This window comes from Zea mays, unplaced genomic scaffold (genome assembly GCF_902167145.1).
Source record: "Zea mays cultivar B73 unplaced genomic scaffold, Zm-B73-REFERENCE-NAM-5.0 scaffold_190, whole genome shotgun sequence".
NCBI lineage: Eukaryota > Viridiplantae > Streptophyta > Magnoliopsida > Poales > Poaceae > Zea > Zea mays.
The window spans coordinates 53,786-74,695 of NW_023366807.1; the positions used below are offsets into that span (position 1 = coordinate 53,786).

At 41.8% G+C, this 20,910-nt stretch overlaps 1 protein-coding gene across 4 annotated transcripts; it reads right to left on the bottom strand.

Annotated features, from left to right (window-relative positions):
- Positions 1-580: 580 nt before the first annotated feature.
- LOC118474003 (uncharacterized) lies at positions 581-4,358 on the bottom strand. Of its 4 annotated transcripts, none has more exons than XM_035963674.1 (6): positions 2,960-4,358; positions 2,555-2,875; positions 2,374-2,479; positions 1,574-2,287; positions 1,216-1,355; positions 581-943 (listed from the first exon to the last, which is right to left on the bottom strand). In XM_035963674.1, the coding sequence occupies exons 1-4, from the start codon at positions 4,354-4,356 to the stop codon at positions 1,979-1,981; spliced, it is 2,133 nt and encodes a 710-aa protein (XP_035819567.1). In that variant the 5' UTR covers positions 4,357-4,358; the 3' UTR covers positions 581-943; positions 1,216-1,355; positions 1,574-1,978. The 4 variants fall into 4 exon arrangements, with proteins under 4 accessions (XP_035819567.1, XP_035819565.1, XP_035819566.1 ...); XM_035963672.1 differs by having other exon boundaries at positions 581-981; XM_035963673.1 differs by lacking the exon at positions 1,216-1,355.
- Between the last annotated feature and the right edge of the window lie 16,552 nt (positions 4,359-20,910).

The following is a 20,910-nucleotide window of genomic DNA, read 5'->3' on the forward strand; positions in this document are numbered from 1 at the left end:
TTCAAATTAAACAACTTTCATGTGTGAAGATTTTCAAGTTTTTGAGAGACATTTGGCAATGTGAAAGGCCATACAAAGGTGAGTAAGTCTCTTGAAGTGATTATGTCTTGGGGTTGAACCGAAGTTGGAGAAATAAGCCCCAAAATGTCCACTGTCAGGTGTCGTTTCTGTTAACTGAAACCAGTTTTCAGTGAGCTCACCATTTTTTGGACCTGATAACTCTTGATCCTTGCACCCTTGGTTTTGGGCAAGTGAGTCAAGTTGATAGTGCTATGGTCGGAGGACATGTTTGTCTAACTGTATTGACTTGGTGCCATTGAAATTGTGGAGCCAGATGAGGGATAAAATTATGGGTTCAGTCGAGCTAATGTGGCTGGGGTTCAGAAAACAGAAAAATATCTGTAAAAAAAATCCCTGACCACAACTACCTCCAGGTGATTCTAGACCGGTTGTAGATAAGAACAACTTGTACTCAAAGAAATGGGGGTAACGTGGGAGGCATTTTACTGCATAGAAACTGAATTTTTTTCAGTTTAGCCTCATCTCAATTGGTGACTCTGCTACCTATCGGATGTCTTCCTGGCCAACATCTCATTTATGTACAAGGTGTTCAGCATAGAGTTCACATTAATCACCATCGACACAAATAATAATTAGCAAACTGGTAGCCCAACTGTAACAGTCAGCAAACACAACATTGAAAAGGAAGCACCCCAAAACTAACAGTCAGCACTAAGCTACGCGGTAGTTCAATGCCCTACAATTTGTCCTCATATTTGTACAAGAGATCTCCACACCATCTGTCTATACTCCTAGTTCTCGCTGTTGATGAGTCTTGTCGTCTTGGTGCTTCGACAAGGAGCTTTGTCCAGGCTGCCACCAGCGCCGATGGTCGAAGCGGTCAAGCAATGCTTCTTTCTAGGCTTGTATTTGCTAGGGAGATCTGCACAACAACAGGTTCTTTGAGCTACATTCCTTGAGCTACAAAAAGAGAAAAACAGCACATATAAGCATGCAGGCCTCTGACGAATGAAAAAAAAATTCAGTTGTTCTTTCATATTGATTTCAGACATAAACTGAATCCAGAACAGAAGACAACTTCTTTCAGCTTGACAAAAACAAAATTCTGATTTGCTATGCAGTTCAGATATATGGAAAATAGTGAAATCTAAGGAAGTACTAGTACAAATAGTTAAAGTCTTGATGACAGTCTACCTGTTCAGCTAGTTTGTTCTTGTGAACCTTTGCCTTGTCGAGGACCTTGACAGGCACATGATCCCTGGTGTCCATGTTGATTTCCATCGAAAAAACTAAAACATAACTCTACTGCAATTGCTTCCAACAATTTGCATTCACTACAGACAAAATTTTGATACTTAAATGCTTCTATTAGATGTGTATTCAGCATTGGTTTATTCAGCATTGGTCAATTAATATGTAGATCAAGAAACCTAAATTTCTGCACTGCATAATTACCTGAATTTAAAATAAGCAAGGAAGACAAACACTAATAGATGTGTATTTGCAGACCACCCAAATGGTTCAGATTATAAGAAAGAGAAACTTTGTGTACCTGATGGAGTATTCTTATTTAGCACTCATCTTCTATATCACTACCAATGTCATGGTCTTTAGCAGTTCCATCTACCGTATAGCCTTCCATATCACTTCTAGTCCATGAATGGTTGTCGTGTGCATTCTTAAACAGGTCCCCAAGCTTGCTGACATGAAAAGGTTCAGATTGTACATCATTCCAATCTTCTCCCATGTCATATACATCTCTGGGCTTCATCTTCAAGACAACTGACCACCCAGGGTTCGTCCGATCTTCCAAGTAGAACACTTGGTCAACTTGATTGGCAAACACAAATGGTTCATGCTCAATTCTATCACCTCTGTGAATTTGATGTGAGAAATTCACAAGGGATAAGCCAAACTTATCCTTTTTAACTCCCTTTCCTCGAGTGACATCAACCCATTAACATTTAAACAGTACCACTGAAAATCTTCCATAATAATCAATCTCTATGATATCAAGAATCCTGCCATAATACAAAATATCTCCAAGTATAGGCTTATTATCACCAGCTGAAGAATAGCTAGAGGTCTTTGCAGTGACAACAACTCCACTATTTTGTGTCGCCTTATCATACCTTTTGGCCCTAAATCTGAACCCACGTATGTTATATGCTCTATGTCTTCTTGCAAACTCCAATGGACCTCGTGCCAACCATCTAATGTCTTCGTTAATGCTGTCGGGTCCATTTGTTTCTTCTAAATGCAAGATCTGTAGACACACAAAAAGAGTGTATATTTATACATGTAAGAAAACCCAAATTCCATGCAATATAAATATCAGATTAGGCTACTTACATGTTGTCTAAACCATTCTGGAAATTCTTTATTCTGTATCTGCTCAATATCTTTAGGAGTTAGGCGACGGTCGCGTCTCTTTCGTTTCAGATTAGAAGCATGTTCCCTATACCATGATTACCATATAATTATATAATTCATAATCTATATGCATAGTTCATTAGTTAACCAAAACACTTACTTTAGATATGGATTAACAACATCACAATTGTACAACACATATCTATGCGCTTGCAATTTCTCTAGATGACTTAATTCAAAATTGGCTGGTTTTCCCAATGATTTCCCTACTGAAGGGAATAAAGATGAATCTTGTCCAACCATCTTCAATTGGGTATGGTCCAAACTATCATCGTTCCGTGATGGTTTATTATGCTTGGTAGCGAAACCTTCTATGTACCTAGAACAAAACACCATACACTCATCTGCCAAGAATGAATTTGCTATTGAAGCTTCTGGATATGCTTTGTTCCGAACATATGATTTCAATTTTCCTAGGTACCTACAACCAATGCAAGACAAGTGAATTATTCAACCCCACAATAAATTCTTATAACATGATTCATGTAATAGTTAGAAGATGTACCTCTCAATAAAATACATCCATCTATAGTTAACTGGTCCACCAAGCTTACATTCAGTTGCTAGATGGACTACTAAATGAACCATAACCGTGAAAAACCCTGGTGGAAAGATCATCTCCATTTTGCATAGAGTAATGCCAATTGATTTTTCCATATGGTCCAACTCGTTAACATGAAGCACTTTAGAACATATCCCTCGAAAATAAGCAGACAACTCAAATATTACAGCTGTGATATCATCTGGAAGAAGACCCCTCAAACCAATAGGCATGAGCTGCTGCATCAGGACATGACAGTCATGTGTTTTAAGGCCAACAATCTTTCCTTCAGTAACATTAACACATTTTGATATGTTTCTACAATAACCATCAGGAACTTTAACCTTTCTAAGAAAATCACAAAATGCTCGTCTCTCACTTTTAGACATAGCAAATAAAGCTGGTGGCAAGTAAAACTTTCCTGAAGGTTTTTCTTGTGGATGGAGGTCCGGTCTAATGTTCATCTCGACAAGATCTAGACGAGCTTGTAGGTTATCTTTTGTCCTTCCATCCAAATTGGATATTGTACCATAACAATTGTCAAATACATTCTTCTCTATATGCATCACATCAAGATTGTATCGAAGAATATTATCATCCCAATATGGCAATTTGAATAGACTACTAACTGACTTGTAAGTTTTTGAGTTCTTGAAATCACCAAGTGTGATGATTTCATCCAAAATTGGACGATCATAATAGGTTTTAGGTTTTGTTCGAAGCTCTATCGTTCCATCAAATGAGTCTGCATCCAAGCGATAAGAATGATCAAGATCAATATATTGGCGATTCCCCATAAAACAAGATTTACGACCATTCTTCAGCTGTTTTGTCCATACATTTTCACCACAAGGAGGGCATGCGAATTTCCCATGAACCATATGAGAAGCAAGCATTCCTAAACCAGGAAGATCACTTATGGTCATAAGCACGGCCCCTCGCATAGTAAAACTCTCATCTCTTGATGCATCATATGTGTACAAGCCGGTTAGAAATAATTCCTTTAGGTCATCCAAGAGTGGCTCAAGGAACACATGAATTCTATCTCCAGGACTTTTAGGACCAGGAATCAATAAAGAGAGCATAAGGTTGTGATCTTTCATGCAAAGCCATGGAGGAAGGTTATATACCACCAATATAACAGGCCAACAACTATGTGTAGAGCTCATCATCCCAAATGGATTAAATCCATCAGTAGCCAAACCAAAACGAATATTACGTGATTCTGATGCAAATCCTAGGAACTTTTCATCAAACCTCTTCCACACCGGTGCATCAGCAGGATGTCTTAATGCACCATCCTTAATGCGCTCCTCGTCATGCCATCTTAGAAGAGAAGCTGTTTCTCTACACATAAACATTCTTTTCAGTCTCTCTTTAATTGGAAAGTATCGTAAAACTTTGCAGGGTGTTGCTTTCTTTCTTTCCTTCTTTGTTAGTACAGACGTGGGAACCTTATCCTTCCACCTCGAAACCTTACAGATTGCACAAAAATCATCATTCTTCTTTTCCTTCCAATACAACTGGCAGTTGTTTGGGCAGGCATCAATATTTTCGTATCCAAGTCCAAATTTAGAGATTATTTTCTTAGCTGCATAAAAGTTCTTTGGTAGCTCATTTCCATTAGGGATTGCCATATGCAGAACCTCAAGTAGATCACGAAAAGATTTATCAGACCATTTGTTGATGGATTTGATATTAAACAGAAGCACAAATAAAGTTAGTTGACTGAGCTCACAGCCTATCCATAAAGGCCTTTTCGAATCTTCAAGTTGTGTATAAAACTGTTGTGCTTCAATATTGGGTCCCTGGGCCGATTCTTGACCTTCAGTCATAGGTGTGCCATCATACAGATGTCCAAGGGCATCTTGAATCAGTTGGTCGACATCAACATGCCTTTCATCAATATGTGAATTTGGTTCCGAACTACTTGTGTGTTGCACTGAATTATCACCATGAAAATTCCATTCATCATAATTCTCAAGTATCCCATTGCACACCAAATGCCCATACATCTCATCTCTTGTCTGAATAGTAGTGTGCACACATGTCTGACATGGGCAATAAATCTTGATGCCTTCAGCTTTATCTTTAAATGCAAATTCAAGGAACTTCTCTACACCAGCTATGTATGGATCAGAACCTTTAGGATAACGTAAAAGACGCTTGACCAATCCAATATCCATTCCAACACTGGGTAAAAAATGTTAATCACGATGACAATGAAATCCTCAATGTTGTCGTAGTAGCTATTACATATGACGGAACAAGGTGGGAAGTGAGAGGGAGGAACAAGCGGGTACCTTGCCAGAACGCTTCACATGGACAGAGTAGGCCTTAATGAAGTCGTAGGGGATCACGTCTTCGTTGCGCGCACCATCGAGGTCGCGATCCTATTCCTCCTCTCCTCTCGCTGTCCACTGTATCCTTCCAAAGGTGGGGGCGTGCGCGTGGACAGCGGCCAGCGGGGGCGTCGGCGTGGGTGGTGGCGGCAGCTGCTTGGGCGTCGACCTACCTGGGGACGGCGGCCCGCGAGGGCGTGCAGGTGCTTCGGCGGCGGCCGTGTGGGAAGACCTAGGGGCTGCAGCCAGCGAGGACGTTGGCGTGGGTGGAGCCGTGGAGGTAGGCAGGTGCTCGGGCATGGCCGTTTGGCGCGCAGACTGAGGGCGGACCTCGGGCGGCGGTGGGCACACGTACATCAATCAGGAGATCGGCTTGCTTGTAGAGATTTAGAGAATTTTAGCGTTTCGCAGAATTCTATAACAAAAATTGAGTGTAACAACTAAACGTACACATCAATAAGGTCCATTTGGTTAGTGAGTATTACTTTGGTTGAAGGTGAAGGTTGTGAGTTCGATTTCTCTTGAAGACATGTTTTTTGCATGTTTTTTGCAAATAATTAGAGATATGACAAATGTTTTAATAAGTGAAACACAATGACAATAAGATAAAATAAATATTTTAATAAATAAAACGATACAACGTGGACTAAAAGACTTTGTATTGTTATCAATTCCCCCCACTTTACACATTTTTTGCGCAATTTAGCATCCCCAACTACAATGCTTTAGTTAAAAATAAAAGGCACAATTGCAAAATTGCTAAAGTACCAAAATTAATCTACAGATACGGTTTGCAACGCATATAAACGTTACAAGCATTCTAGTTACTCTACGCATACGGCTGCAACACATGGTAATCGTTGCTATGATCGTATTTACTCTACGCATACAATTTGCAACGCATGTTAAATGTTGCCAGTACCATTGTAATTCAACAGATATAAGTTGCAACACATAACAAGCGTTGGAACATAATCACTTCCAACGCATATAATTGTACGTTGCTAGGTATACGTTGCTATAGGGGGGTTTATTTTGTAGTGTCAATAATACCGAAGGCTAACACGTACGAGTTTTTGACCAAGAAATGGTCTCCACCAAAAATCCAAGAATGTGATCTATGGCAAGGAAAGATATGTGGGGTGAGATTTATGAGTCTCTAGTCGATGATAAATGGCCACACAACCCCCATTTTTTTATGAAAATAGCCATGAGCGACCATTTTCAATAATATTAGAGGCTAAGACCTACGGATTTTTGACCAAGAAATGGTCTCCACCAGAAATCCAAGAATGTGATCTATGGCAAGGAAACATATGTGGGGTGAGGTGTATGAGCCTCTGGTCGATGATCAATGGCCACACAACCCCCATTTTTGTCGAAAATAGCCATGAATGACCATTTACAATAATACCGAAGGCTAACACCTACGGATTTTTGACCAAGAAATGGTCTCCACCAGAAATCCAAGAATGTGATCTATGGCAAGGAAACATATGTGGGGTGAGGTGTATGAGCCTCTGGTCGATGATCAATGGCCACACAACTCCCATTTTTGTCGAAAATAGCCATGAACGACCATTTTCAATAATATCGAAGGCTAACACCTACGGATTTTTGACCAAGAAATGGTCTCCACCAGAAATCCAAGAATGTGATCTACGACAAGGAAACATATGTGGGGTGAGGTGTATGAGCCTCTGGTCGACGATCAATGGCCACACAACCCCCATTTTGCCGAAAATAGCCATGAATGACCATTTTCAATAATACCGAAGGCTAACACGTATGAGTTTTTAACCAAGAAATGGTTTCCACCAGAAATCCAAGAATGTAATCTATGGCAAGGAAACATATGTGGGGTGAGGTTTATGAGCCTCTAGTCGATGATAAATGGCCACACAACCCCCATTTTTTATGAAAATAGCCATGAGCGACCTTGAAAATAGCCATGAGCGACCATTTTCAATAATATTAGAGGCTAAGACCTACGGATTTTTGACCAAGAAATGGTCTCCACCAGAAATACAAGAATGTGATCTATGGCAAGGAAACATATGTGGGGTGAGGTGTATGAGCCTCTGGTCGATGATCAATTGCCACACAACCCCCATTTTTGTCGAAAATAGCCATGAATGACCATTTACAATAATACCGAAGGCTAACACCTACGGATTTTTGACCAAGAAATGGTCTCCACCAGAAATCCAAGAATGTGATCTATGGCAAGGAAACATATGTGGGGTGAGGTGTATGAGCCTCTGGTCGATAATCAATGGCCACACAACCCCCATTTTTGTCGAAAATAGCCATGAACGACCATTTTCAATAATATCGAAGGCTAACACCTATGGATTTTTGACCAAGAAATGGTCTCCACCAGAAATCCAAGAATGTGATCTACGACAAGGAAACATATGTGGGGTGAGGTGTATGAGCCTCTGGTCGACGATCAATGGCCACACAACCCCCATTTTGCCGAAAATAGCCATGAATGACCATTTTCAATAATACCGAAGGCTAACACGTACGAGTTTTTAACCAAGAAATGGTTTCCACCAGAAATCCAAGAATGTAATCTATGGCAAGGAAACATATGTGGGGTGAGGTTTATGAGCCTCTAGTCGATGATAAATGGCCACACAACCCCCATTTTTTATGAAAATAGCCATGAGCGACCTTGAAAATAGCCACGAGCGACCATTTTCAATAATACTAGAGGCTAACACCTACGGATTTTAGACCAAGAAATGGTCTCCACCAGAAATCCAAGAATGTGATCTATGGCAAGGAAACATATGTGGGGTGAGGTGTATGAGCGTCTGGTCGATGATCAATGGCCACACAACCCCCATTTTTGTCGAAAATAGCCATGAACGACCATTTTCAATAATACCAAAGGCTAACACCTACGGAATTTTGACCAAGAAATGGTCTCCACCAGAAATCCAAGAATGTGATCTATGGCAAGGAAACATATGTGGGGTGAGGTGTATGAGCCTCTGGTCGACGATCAATGGCCACACAACCCCCATTTTTTATGAAAATAGCCATGAGCGACCTTGAAAATAGCCATGAGCGACCATTTTCAATAATACTAGAGGCTAACACCTACGGATTTTAGACCAAGAAATGGTCTCCACCAGAAATCCAAGAATGTGATCTATGGCAAGGAAACATATGTGGGGTGAGGTGTATGAGCGTCTGGTCGATGATCAATGGCCACACAACCCCCATTTTTGTCGAAAATAGCCATGAACGACCATTTTCAATAATACCGAAGCCTAACACCTACGGATTTTTGACCAAGAAATGGTCTCCACCAGAAATCCAAGAATGTGATCTATGGCAAGGAAACATATGTGGGGTGAGGTGTATGATCCTCTGGTCGATGATAAATGGCCACACAACCCCCATTTTTGTCGAAAATAGCCATGAACGACCATTTTCAATAATATCGAAGGCTAACACCTACGGATTTTTGACCAAGAAATGGTCTCCACCAGAAATCCAAGAATGTGATCTACGACAAGGAAACATATGTGGGGTGAGGTGTATGAGCCTCTGGTCGACGATCAATGGCCACACAACCCCCATTTTGCCGAAAATAGCCATGAATGACCATTTTCAATAATATCGAAGGCTAACACCTACGGATTTTTGACCAAGAAATGGTCTCCACCAGAAATCCAAGAATGTGATCTACGACAAGGAAACATATGTGGGGTGAGGTGTATGAGCCTCTAGTCGACGATCAATGGCCACACAACCCCCATTTTGCCGAAAATAGCCATGAATGACCATTTTCAATAATACCGAAGGCTAACACGTATGAGTTTTTAACCAAGAAATAGTTTCCACCAGAAATCCAAGAATGTAATCTATGGCAAGGAAACATATGTGGGGTGAGGTTTATCAGCCTCTAGTCGATGATAAACGGCCACACAACCCCCATTTTTTATCAAAATAGCCATGAGCGACATTGAAAATAGCCATGAGCGACCATTTTCAATAATACTAGAGGCTAACACCTACGGATTTTAGACCAAGAAATGGTCTCCACCAGAAATCCAAGAATGTGATCTATGGCAAGGAAACATATGTGGGGTGAGGTGTATGAGCGTCTGGTCGATGATCAATGGCCACACAACCCCCATTTTTGTCGAAAATAGCCATGAACGACCATTTTCAATAATACCGAAGGCTAACACCTACGGATTTTTTACCAAGAAATGGTCTCCACCAGAAATCCAAGAATGTGATCTATGGCAAGGAAACATATGTGGGGTGAGGTGTATGAGCCTCTAGTCGATGATCAATGGCCACACAACCCCCATTTTTGTCGAAAATAGCCATGAATGACCATTTTCAAAAATACCAAAGGCTAACACGTACGGATTTTTAACCAAGAAATGGTCTCCACCAGAAATCCAAGAATGTGATCTATGGCAAGGAAACATATGTGGGGTGAGGTGTACGAGCCTCTGGTCGATGATCAATGGCCACACAACCCCCATTTTGCCGAAAATAGCCATGAATGACCATTTTCAATAATACCGAAGGCTAACACGTACGAGTTTTTAACCAAGAAATGGTCTCCACCAGAAATCCAAGAATGTGATCTATGGCAAGGAAACATATGTGGGGTGAGGTGTATGAGCGTCTGGTCGATGAGCAATGGCCACACAACCCCCATTTTTGTCGAAAATAGCCATGAACGACCATTTTCAATAATACCGAAGGCTAACACCTACGGATTTTTGACCAAGAAATGGTCTCCACCAGAAATCCCAGAATGTGATCTATGGCAAGGAAACATATGTGGGGTGAGGTGTATGAGCCTCTGGTCGACGATCAATGGCCACACAACCCTAATTTTTGTCGAAAATAGCCATGAACGACCATTTTCAATGACATTGAAGGCTAACACCTACGGATTTTTGACCAAGAAATGGTCTCCACCATAAATCCAAGAATGTGATCTATGGCAAGGAAACATATGTGTAGTGAGGTGTATGAGCCTCTGGTCGATGATCAATGGCCACACAACCCCCATTTTTGTCGAAAATAGCCATGAATGACCATTTACAATAATACCGAAGGCTAACACCTACGGATTTTTGACCAAGAAATGGTCTCCACCAGAAATCCAAGAATATGATCTATGGCAAGGAAACATATGTGGGGTGAGGTGTACGAGCCTCTGGTCGATGATCAATGGCCACACAACCCCCATTTTGCCGAAAATAGCCATGAATGACCATTTTCAATAATACCGAAGGCTAACACGTACGAGTTTTTAACCAAGAAATGGTCTCCACCAGAAATCCAAGAATGTGATCTATGGCAAGGAAACATATGTGGGGTGAGGTGTATGAGCGTCTGGTCGATGAGCAATGGCCACACAACCCCCATTTTTGTCGAAAATAGCCATGAACGACCATTTTCAATAATACCGAAGGCTAACACCTACGGATTTTTGACCAAGAAATGGTCTCCACCAGGAATCCCAGAATGTGATCTATGGCAAGGAAACATATGTGGGGTGAGGTGTATGAGCCTCTGGTCGACGATCAATGGCCACACAACCCTAATTTTTGTCGAAAATAGCCATGAACGACCATTTTCAATGACATTGAAGGCTAACACCTACGGATTTTTGACCAAGAAATGGTCTCCACCATAAATCCAAGAATGTGATCTATGGCAAGGAAACATATGTGTAGTGAGGTGTATGAGCCTCTGGTCGATGATCAATGGCCACACAACCCCCATTTTTGTCGAAAATAGCCATGAATGACCATTTACAATAATACCGAAGGCTAACACCTACGGATTTTTGACCAAGAAATGGTCTCCACCAGAAATCCAAGAATATGATCTATGGCAAGGAAACATATGTGGGGGAAGGTGTATGAGCCTCTGGTCGACGATCAATGGCCACACAACCCCCATTTTGCCGAAAATAGCCATGAATGACCATTTTCAATAATACTGAAGGCTAACACGTACGAGTTTTTAACCAAGAAATGGTCTCCACCAGAAATCCAAGAATGTAATCTATGGCAAGGAAACATATGTGGGGTGAGGTTTATGAGCCTCTAGTCAATGATAAATGGCCACACAAGCTCCATTTTTTATGAAAATAGCCATGAGCGACCTTGAAAATAGCCATGAGCGACCATTTTCAATAATACTAGAGGCTAACACCTACGGATTTTAGACCAAGAAATGGTCTCCACCAGAAATCCAAGAATGTGATCTATGGCAAGGAAACATATGTGGGGTGAGGTGTATGAGCGTCTGGTCGATGATCAATGGCCACACAACCCCCATTTTTGTCGAAAATAGCCATGAACGACCATTTTCAATAATACCGAAGGCTAACACCTACGGAATTTTGACCAAGAAATGGTCTCCACCAGAAATCCAAGAATGTGATCTATTGCAAGGAAACATATGTGGGGTGAGGTGTATGAGCCTCTGGTCGACGATCAATGGCCACACAACCCCCATTTTTTATGAAAATAGCCATGAGCGACCTTGAAAATAGCCATGAGCGACCATTTTCAATAATACTAGAGGCTAACACCTACGGATTTTAGACCAAGAAATGGTCTCCACCAGAAATCCAAGAATGTGATCTATGGCAAGGAAACATATGTGGGGTGAGGTGTATGAGCGTCTGGTCGATGATCAATGGCCACACAACCCCCATTTTTGTCGAAAATAGCCATGAACGACCATTTTCAATAATACCGAAGGCTAACACCTACGGATTTTTGACCAAGAAATGGTCTCCACCAGAAATCCAAGAATGTTATCTATGGCAAGGAAACATATGTGGGGTGAGGTGTATGATCCTCTGGTCGATGATAAATGGCCACACAACCCCCATTTTTGTCGAAAATAGCCATGAACGACCATTTTCAATAATATCGAAGGCTAACACCTACGGATTTTTGACCAAGAAATGGTCTCCACCAGAAATCCAAGAATGTGATCTACGACAAGGAAACATATGTGGGGTGAGGTGTATGAGCCTCTGGTCGACGATCAATGGCCACACAACCCCCATTTTGCCGAAAATAGCCATGAATGACCATTTTCAATAATATCGAAGGCTAACACCTACGGATTTTTGACCAAGAAATGGTCTCCACCAGAAATCCAAGAATGTGATCTACGACAAGGAAACATATGTGGGGTGAGGTGTATGAGCCTCTGGTCGACGATCAATGGCCACACAACCCCCATTTTGCCGAAAATAGCCATGAATGACCATTTTCAATAATACCGAAGGCTAACACTTACGAGTTTTTAACCAAGAAATGGTTTCCACCAGAAATCCAAGAATGTAATCTATGGCAAGGAAACATATGTGGGGTGAGGTTTATCAGCCTCTAGTCGATGATAAATGGCCACACAACCCCCATTTCTTATCAAAATAGCCATGAGCGACCTTGAAAATAGCCATGAGCGACCATTTTCAATAATACTAGAGGCTAACACCTACGGATTTTAGACCAAGAAATGGTCTCCACCAGAAATCCAAGAATGTGATCTATGGCAAGGAAACATATGTGGGGTGAGGTGTATGAGCGTCTGGTCGATGATCAATGGCCACACAACCCCCATTTTTGTCGAAAATAGCCATGAACGACCATTTTCAATAATACCGAAGGCTAACACCTACGGATTTTTTACCAATAAATGGTCTCCACCAGAAATCCAAGAATGTGATCTATGGCAAGGAAACATATGTGGGGTGAGGTGTATGAGCCTCTAGTCGATGATCAATGGCCACACAACCCCCATTTTTGTCGAAAATAGCCATGAATGACCATTTTCAAAAATACCAAAGGCTAACACGTACGGATTTTTAACCAAGAAATGGTCTCCACCAGAAATCCAAGAATGTGATCTATGGCAAGGAAACATATGTGGGGTGAGGTGTACGAGCCTCTGGTCGATGATCAATGGCCACACAACCCCCATTTTGCCGAAAATAGCCATGAATGACCATTTTCAATAATACTGAAGGCTAACACGTACGAGTTTTTAACCAAGAAATGGTCTCCACCAGAAATCCAAGAATGTGATCTATGGCAAGGAAACATATGTGGGGTGAGGTGTATGAGCGTCTGGTCGATGATCAATGGCCACACAACCCCCATTTTTGTCGAAAATAGCCATGAACGACCATTTTCAATAATACCGAAGGCTAACACCTACGGATTTTTGACCAAGAAATGGTCTCCACCAGAAATCCCAGAATGTGATCTATGGCAAGGAAACATATGTGGGGTGAGGTTTATGAGCCTCTAGTCAATGATAAATGGCCACACAAGCTCCATTTTTTATGAAAATAGCCATGAGCGACCTTGAAAATAGCCATGAGCGACCATTTTCAATAATACTAGAGGCTAACACCTACGGATTTTAGACCAAGAAATGGTCTCCACCAGAAATCCAAGAATGTGATCTATGGCAAGGAAACATATGTGGGGTGAGGTGTATGAGCGTCTGGTCGATGATCAATGGCCACACAACCCCCATTTTTGTCGAAAATAGCCATGAACGACCATTTTCAATAATACCGAAGGCTAACACCTATGGAATTTTGACCAAGAAATGGTCTCCACCAGAAATCCAAGAATGTGATCTATTGCAAGGAAACATATGTGGGGTGAGGTGTATGAGCCTCTGGTCGACGATCAATGGCCACACAACCCCCATTTTTTATGAAAATAGCCATGAGCGACCTTGAAAATAGCCATGAGCGACCATTTTCAATAATACTAGAGGCTAACACCTACGGATTTTAGACCAAGAAATGGTCTCCACCAGAAATCCAAGAATGTGATCTATGGCAAGGAAACATATGTGGGGTGAGGTGTATGAGCGTCTGGTCGATGATCAATGGCCACACAACCCCCATTTTTGTCGAAAATAGCCATGAACGACCATTTTCAATAATACCGAAGGCTAACACCTACGGATTTTTGACCAAGAAATGGTCTCCACCAGAAATCCAAGAATGTGATCTATGGCAAGGAAACATATGTGGGGTGAGGTGTATGATCCTCTGGTCGATGATAAATGGCCACACAACCCCCATTTTTGTCGAAAATAGCCATGAACGACCATTTTCAATAATATCGAAGGCTAACACCTACGGATTTTTGACCAAGAAATGGTCTCCACCAGAAATCCAAGAATGTGATCTACGACAAGGAAACATATGTGGGGTGAGGTGTATGAGCCTCTGGTCGACGATCAATGGCCACACAACCCCCATTTTGCCGAAAATAGCCATGAATGACCATTTTCAATAATATCGAAGGCTAACACCTACGGATTTTTGACCAAGAAATGGTCTCCACCAGAAATCCAAGAATGTGATCTACGACAAGGAAACATATGTGGGGTGAGGTGTATGAGCCTCTGGTCGACGATCAATGGCCACACAACCCCCATTTTGCCGAAAATAGCCATGAATGACCATTTTCAATAATACCGAAGGCTAACACTTACGAGTTTTTAACCAAGAAATGGTTTCCACCAGAAATCCAAGAATGTAATCTATGGCAAGGAAACATATGTGGGGTGAGGTTTATCAGCCTCTAGTCGATGATAAATGGCCACACAACCCCCATTTTTTATCAAAATAGCCATGAGCGACCTTGAAAATAGCCATGAGCGACCATTTTCAATAATACTAGAGGCTAACACCTACGGATTTTAGACCAAGAAATGGTCTCCACCAGAAATCCAAGAATGTGATCTATGGCAAGGAAACATATGTGGGGTGAGGTGTATGAGCGTCTGGTCGATGATCAATGGCCACACAACCCCCATTTTTGTCGAAAATAGCCATGAACGACCATTTTCAATAATACCGAAGGCTAACACCTACGGATTTTTTACCAAGAAATGGTCTCCACCAGAAATCCAAGAATGCGATCTATGGCAAGGAAACATATGTGGGGTGAGGTGTATGAGCCTCTAGTCGATGATCAATGGCCACACAACCCCCATTTTTGTCGAAAATAGCCATGAACGACCATTTTCAATAATACCGAAGGCTAACACCTACGGATTTTTGACCAAGAAATGGTCTCCACCAGAAATCCAAGAATGTGATCTATGGCAAGGAAACATATGTGGGGTGAGGTGTATGATCCTCTGGTCGATGATAAATGGCCACACAACCCCCATTTTTGTCGAAAATAGCCATGAACGACCATTTTCAATAATATCGAAGGCTAACACCTACAGATTTTTGACCAAGAAATGGTCTCCACCAGAAATCCAAGAATGTGATCTACGACAAGGAAACATATGTGGGGTGAGGTGTATGAGCCTCTGGTCGACGATCAATGGCCACACAACCCCCATTTTGCCGAAAATAGCCATGAATGACCATTTTCAATAATATCGAAGGCTAACACCTATGGATTTTTGACCAAGAAATGGTCTCCACCAGAAATCCAAGAATGTGATCTACGACAAGGAAACATATGTGGGGTGAGGTGTATGAGCCTCTGGTCGACGATCAATGGCCACACAACCCCCATTTTGCCGAAAATAGCCATGAATGACCATTTTCAATAATACCGAAGGCTAACACTTACGAGTTTTTAACCAAGAAATGGTTTCCACCAGAAATCCAAGAATGTAATCTATGGCAAGGAAACATATGTGGGGTGAGGTTTATCAGCCTCTAGTCGATGATAAATGGCCACACAACCCCCATTTTTTATCAAAATAGCCATGAGCGACCTTGAAAATAGCCATGAGCGACCATTTTCAATAATACTAGAGGCTAACACCTACGGATTTTAGACCAAGAAATGGTCTCCACCAGAAATCCAAGAATGTGATCTATGGCAAGGAAACATATGTGGGGTGAGGTGTATGAGCGTCTGGTCGATGATCAATGGCCACACAACCCCCATTTTTGTCGAAAATAGCCATGAACGACCATTTTCAATAATACCGAAGGCTAACACCTACGGATTTTTTACCAAGAAATGGTCTCCACCAGAAATCCAAGAATGTGATCTATGGCAAGGAAACATATGTGGGGTGAGGTGTATGAGCCTCTAGTCGATGATCAATGGCCACACAACCCCCATTTTTGTCGAAAATAGCCATGAACGACCATTTTCAATAATACCGAAGGCTAACACCTACGGATTTTTTACCAAGAAATGGTCTCCACCAGAAATCCAAGAATGTGATCTATGGCAAGGAAACATATGTGGGGTGAGGTGTATGAGGCAAAATGGGGGTTGTGTGGCCATTGATCGTCGACCAGAGGCTCATACACCTCACCCCACATATGTTTCCTTGTCGTAGATCACATTCTTGGATTTCTGGTGGAGACCATTTCTTGGTCAAAAATCCGTAGGTGTTAGCCTTCGATATTATTGAAAATGGTCATTCATGGCTATTTTCGGCAAAATGGGGGTTGTGTGGCCATTGATCGTCGACCAGAGGCTCATACACCTCACCCCACATATGTTTCCTTGTCGTAGATCACATTCTTGGATTTCTGGTGGAGACCATTTCTTGGTCAAAAATCCGTAGGTGTTAGCCTTCGATATTATTGAAAATGGTCGTTCATGGCTATTTTCGACAAAAATGGAGGTTGTGTGGCCATTGATCATCGACCAGAGGCTCATACACCTCACCCCACATATGTTTCCTTGCCATAGATCACATTCTTGGATTTCTGGTGGAGACCATTTCTTGGTAAAAAATCCGTAGGTGTTAGCCTTCGGTATTATTGAAAATGGTCGTTCATGGCTATTTTCGATAAAAATGGGGGTTGTGTGGCCATTGATCATCGACCAGACGCTCATACACCTCACCCCACATATGTTTTCTTGCCATAGATCACATTCTTGGATTTCTGGTGGAGACCATTTCTTGGTCAAAAATCCGTAGGTGTTAGCCTTCGATATTATTGAAAATGGTCGTTCATGGCTATTTTCGACAAAAATGGGGGTTGTGTGGCCATTGATCATCGACCAGACGCTCATACACCTCACCCCACATATGTTTCCTTGCCATAGATCACATTCTTGGATTTCTGGTGGAGACCATTTCTTGGTCTAAAATCCGTAGGTGTTAGCCTCTAGTATTATTGAAAATGGTCGCTCATGGCTATTTTCAAGGTCGCTCATGGCTATTTTCATAAAAAATGGGGGTTGTGTGGCCATTTATCATCGACTAGAGGCTCATAAACCTCACCCCACATATGTTTCCTTGCCATAGATTACATTCTTGGATTTCTGGTGGAAACCATTTCTTGGTTAAAAACTCGTACGTGTTAGCCTTCGGTATTATTGAAAATGGTCATTCATGGCTATTTTCGGCAAAATGGGGGTTGTGTGGCCATTGATCGTCGACCAGAGGCTCATACACTTCACCCCACATATGTTTCCTTGTCGTAGATCACATTCTTGGATTTCTGGTGGAGACCATTTCTTGGTCAAAAATCCGTAGGTGTTAGCCTTCGATATTATTGAAAATGGTCATTCATGGCTATTTTCGGCAAAATGGGGGTTGTGTGGCCATTGATCGTCGACCAGAGGCTCATACACCTCACCCCACATATGTTTCCTTGTCGTAGATCACATTCTTGGATTTCTGGTGGAGACCATTTCTTGGTCAAAAATCCGTAGGTGTTAGCCTTCGATATTATTGAAAATGGTCGTTTATGGCTATTTTCGACAAAAATAGGGGTTGTGTGGCCATTGATCATCGACCAGAGGCTCATACACCTCACCCCACATATGTTTCCTTGCCATAGATCACATTCTTGGATTTCTGGTGGAGACCATTTCTTGGTCAAAAATCCATAGGTGTTAGCCTTCGGTATTTTGAAAATGGTCGTTCATGGCTAGTTTCGACAAAAATGGGGGTTGTGTGGCCATTGATCATCGACCAGACGCTCATACACCTCACCCCACATATGTTTCCTTGCCATAGATCACATTCTTGGATTTCTGGTGGAGACCATTTCTTGGTCTAAAATCCGTAGGTGTTAGCCTCTAGTATTATTGAAAATGGTCGCTCATGGCTATTTTCAAGGTCGCTCATGGCTATTTTCATAAAAAATGGGGGTTGTGTGGCCATTGATCGTCGACCAGAGGCTCATACACCTCACCCCACATATGTTTCCTTGCCATAGATCACATTCTTGGATTTCTGGTGGAGACCATTTCTTGGTCAAAAATCCGTAGGTGTTAGCCTTCGGTATTATTGAAAATGGTCGTTCATGGCTATTTTCGACAAAAATGAGGGTTGTGTGGCCATTGATCATCGACCAGACGCTCATACACCTCACCCCACATATGTTTCCTTGCCATAGATCACATTCTTGGATTTCTGGTGGAGACCATTTCTTGGTCTAAAATCCGTAGGTGTTAGCCTCTAGTATTATTGAAAATGGTCGCTCATTGCTATTTTCAAGGTCGCTCATGGCTATTTTCATAAAAAATGGGGGTTGTGTGGCCATTTATCATCGACTAGAGGCTCATAAACCTCACCCCACATATGTTTCCTTGCCATAGATTACATTCTTGGATTTCTGGTGGAAACCATTTCTTGGTTAAAAACTCGTACGTGTTAGCCTTCGGTATTATTGAAAATGGTCATTCATGGCTATTTTTGGCAAAATGGGGGTTGTGTGGCCATTGATCATCGACCAGAGGCTCGTACACCTCACCCCACATATGTTTCCTTGCCATAGATCACATTCTTGGATTTCTGGTGGAGACCATTTCTTGGTCAAAAATCCGTACGTGTTAGCCTTTGGTATTTTTGAAAATGATCATTCATGGCTATTTTCGACAAAAATGGGGGTTGTGTGGCCATTGATCATCGACTAGAGGCTCATACACCTCACCCCACATATGTTTCCTTGCCATAGATCACATTCTTGGATTTCTGGTGGAGACCATTTCTTGGTCAAAAATCCGTAGGTGTTAGCCTTCGGTATTATTGAAAATGGTCATTCATGGCTATTTTCGACAAAAATGGGGGTTGTGTGGCCATTGATCATCGACCAGACGCTCATACACCTCACCCCACATATGTTTCCTTGCCATAGATCACATTCTTGGATTTCTGGTGGAGACCATTTCTTGGTCTAAAATCCGTAGGTGTTAGCCTCTAGTATTATTGAAAATGGTCGCTCATGGCTATTTTCAAGGTCGCTCATGGCTATTTTCATAAAAAATAGAGCTTGTGTGGCCATTTATCATCGACTAGAGGCTCATAAACCTCACCCCACATATGTTTCCTTGCCATAGATTACATTCTTGGATTTCTGGTGGAGACCATTTCTTGGTTAAAAACTCGTACGTGTTAGCCTTCGGTATTATTGAAAATGGTCATTCATGGCTATTTTCGGCAAAATGGGGGTTGTGTGGGCATTGATCGTCGACCAGAGGCTCATACACCTCACCCCACATATGTTTCCTTGCCATAGATCATATTCTTGGACTTCTGGTGGAAACCATTTCTTGGTCAAAAATTCGTAGGTGTTAGCCTTCGGTATTATTGTAAATGGTCATTCATGGCTATTTTCGACAAAAATGGGGGTTGTGTGGCCATTGATCATCGACCAGAGGCTCATACACCTCACTACACAAATGTTTCCTTGCCATAGATCACATTCTTGGATTTATGGTGGAGACCATTTCTTGGTCAAAAATCCGTAGGTGTTAGCCTTCAATGTCATTGAAAATGGTCATTCATGGCTATTTTCGACAAAAATTAGGGTTGTGTGGCCATTGATCGTCGACCAGAGGCTCATACACCTCACCCCACATATGTTTCCTTGCCATAGATCACATTCTTGGATTTCTGGTGGAGACCATTTCTTGGTCAAAAATCCATAGGTGTTAGCCTTCGGTATTATTGAAAATGGTCGTTCATGGCTATTTTCGACAAAAATGGGGGTTGTGTGGCCATTGATCATCGACCAGACGCTCATACACCTCACCCCACATATGTTTCCTTGCCATAGATTACATTCTTGGATTTCTGGTGGAGACCATTTCTTGGTTAAAAACTCGTACGTGTTAGCCTTCGGTATTATTGAAAATGGTCATTCATGGCTATTTTCGGCAAAATGGGGGTTGTGTGGCCATTGATCATCGACCAGAGGCTCGTACACCTCACCCCACATATGTTTCCTTGCCATAGATCACATTCTTGGATTTCTGGTGGAGACCATTTCTTGGTTAAAAATCCGTACGTGTTAGCCTTTGGTATTTTTGAAAATGGTCATTCATGGCTATTTTCGACAAAAATGGGGGTTGTGTGGCCATTGATCATCGACTAGAGGCTCATACACCTCACCCCACATATGTTTCCTTGCCATAGATCACATTCTTGGATTTCTGGTGGAGACCATTTCTTGGTAAAAAATCCGTAGGTGTTAGCCTTCGGTATTATTGAAAATGGTCGTTCATGGCAATTTTCGACAAAAATGGGGGTTGTGTGGCCATTGATCATCGACCAGACGCTCATACACCTCACCCCACATATGTT

What these genes read in the sequence shown, in the direction of transcription:
- LOC118474003 (XM_035963673.1), bottom strand. Translation starts at nt 4,356, where the DNA reads ATGTTTATGTGTAGAGAAACAGCTTCTCTTCTAAGATGGCATGACGAG. An exon ending in TGGATGTATTTTATTGAGAG is followed by an intron (nt 2,876 to 2,959) that starts GTACATCTTCTA and finishes CATTGGTTGTAG; the next exon opens with GTACCTAGGAAAATTGAAAT. An exon ending in CAGAATGGTTTAGACAACAT is followed by an intron (nt 2,288 to 2,373) that starts GTAAGTAGCCTA and finishes GTGTGTCTACAG; the next exon opens with ATCTTGCATTTAGAAGAAAC.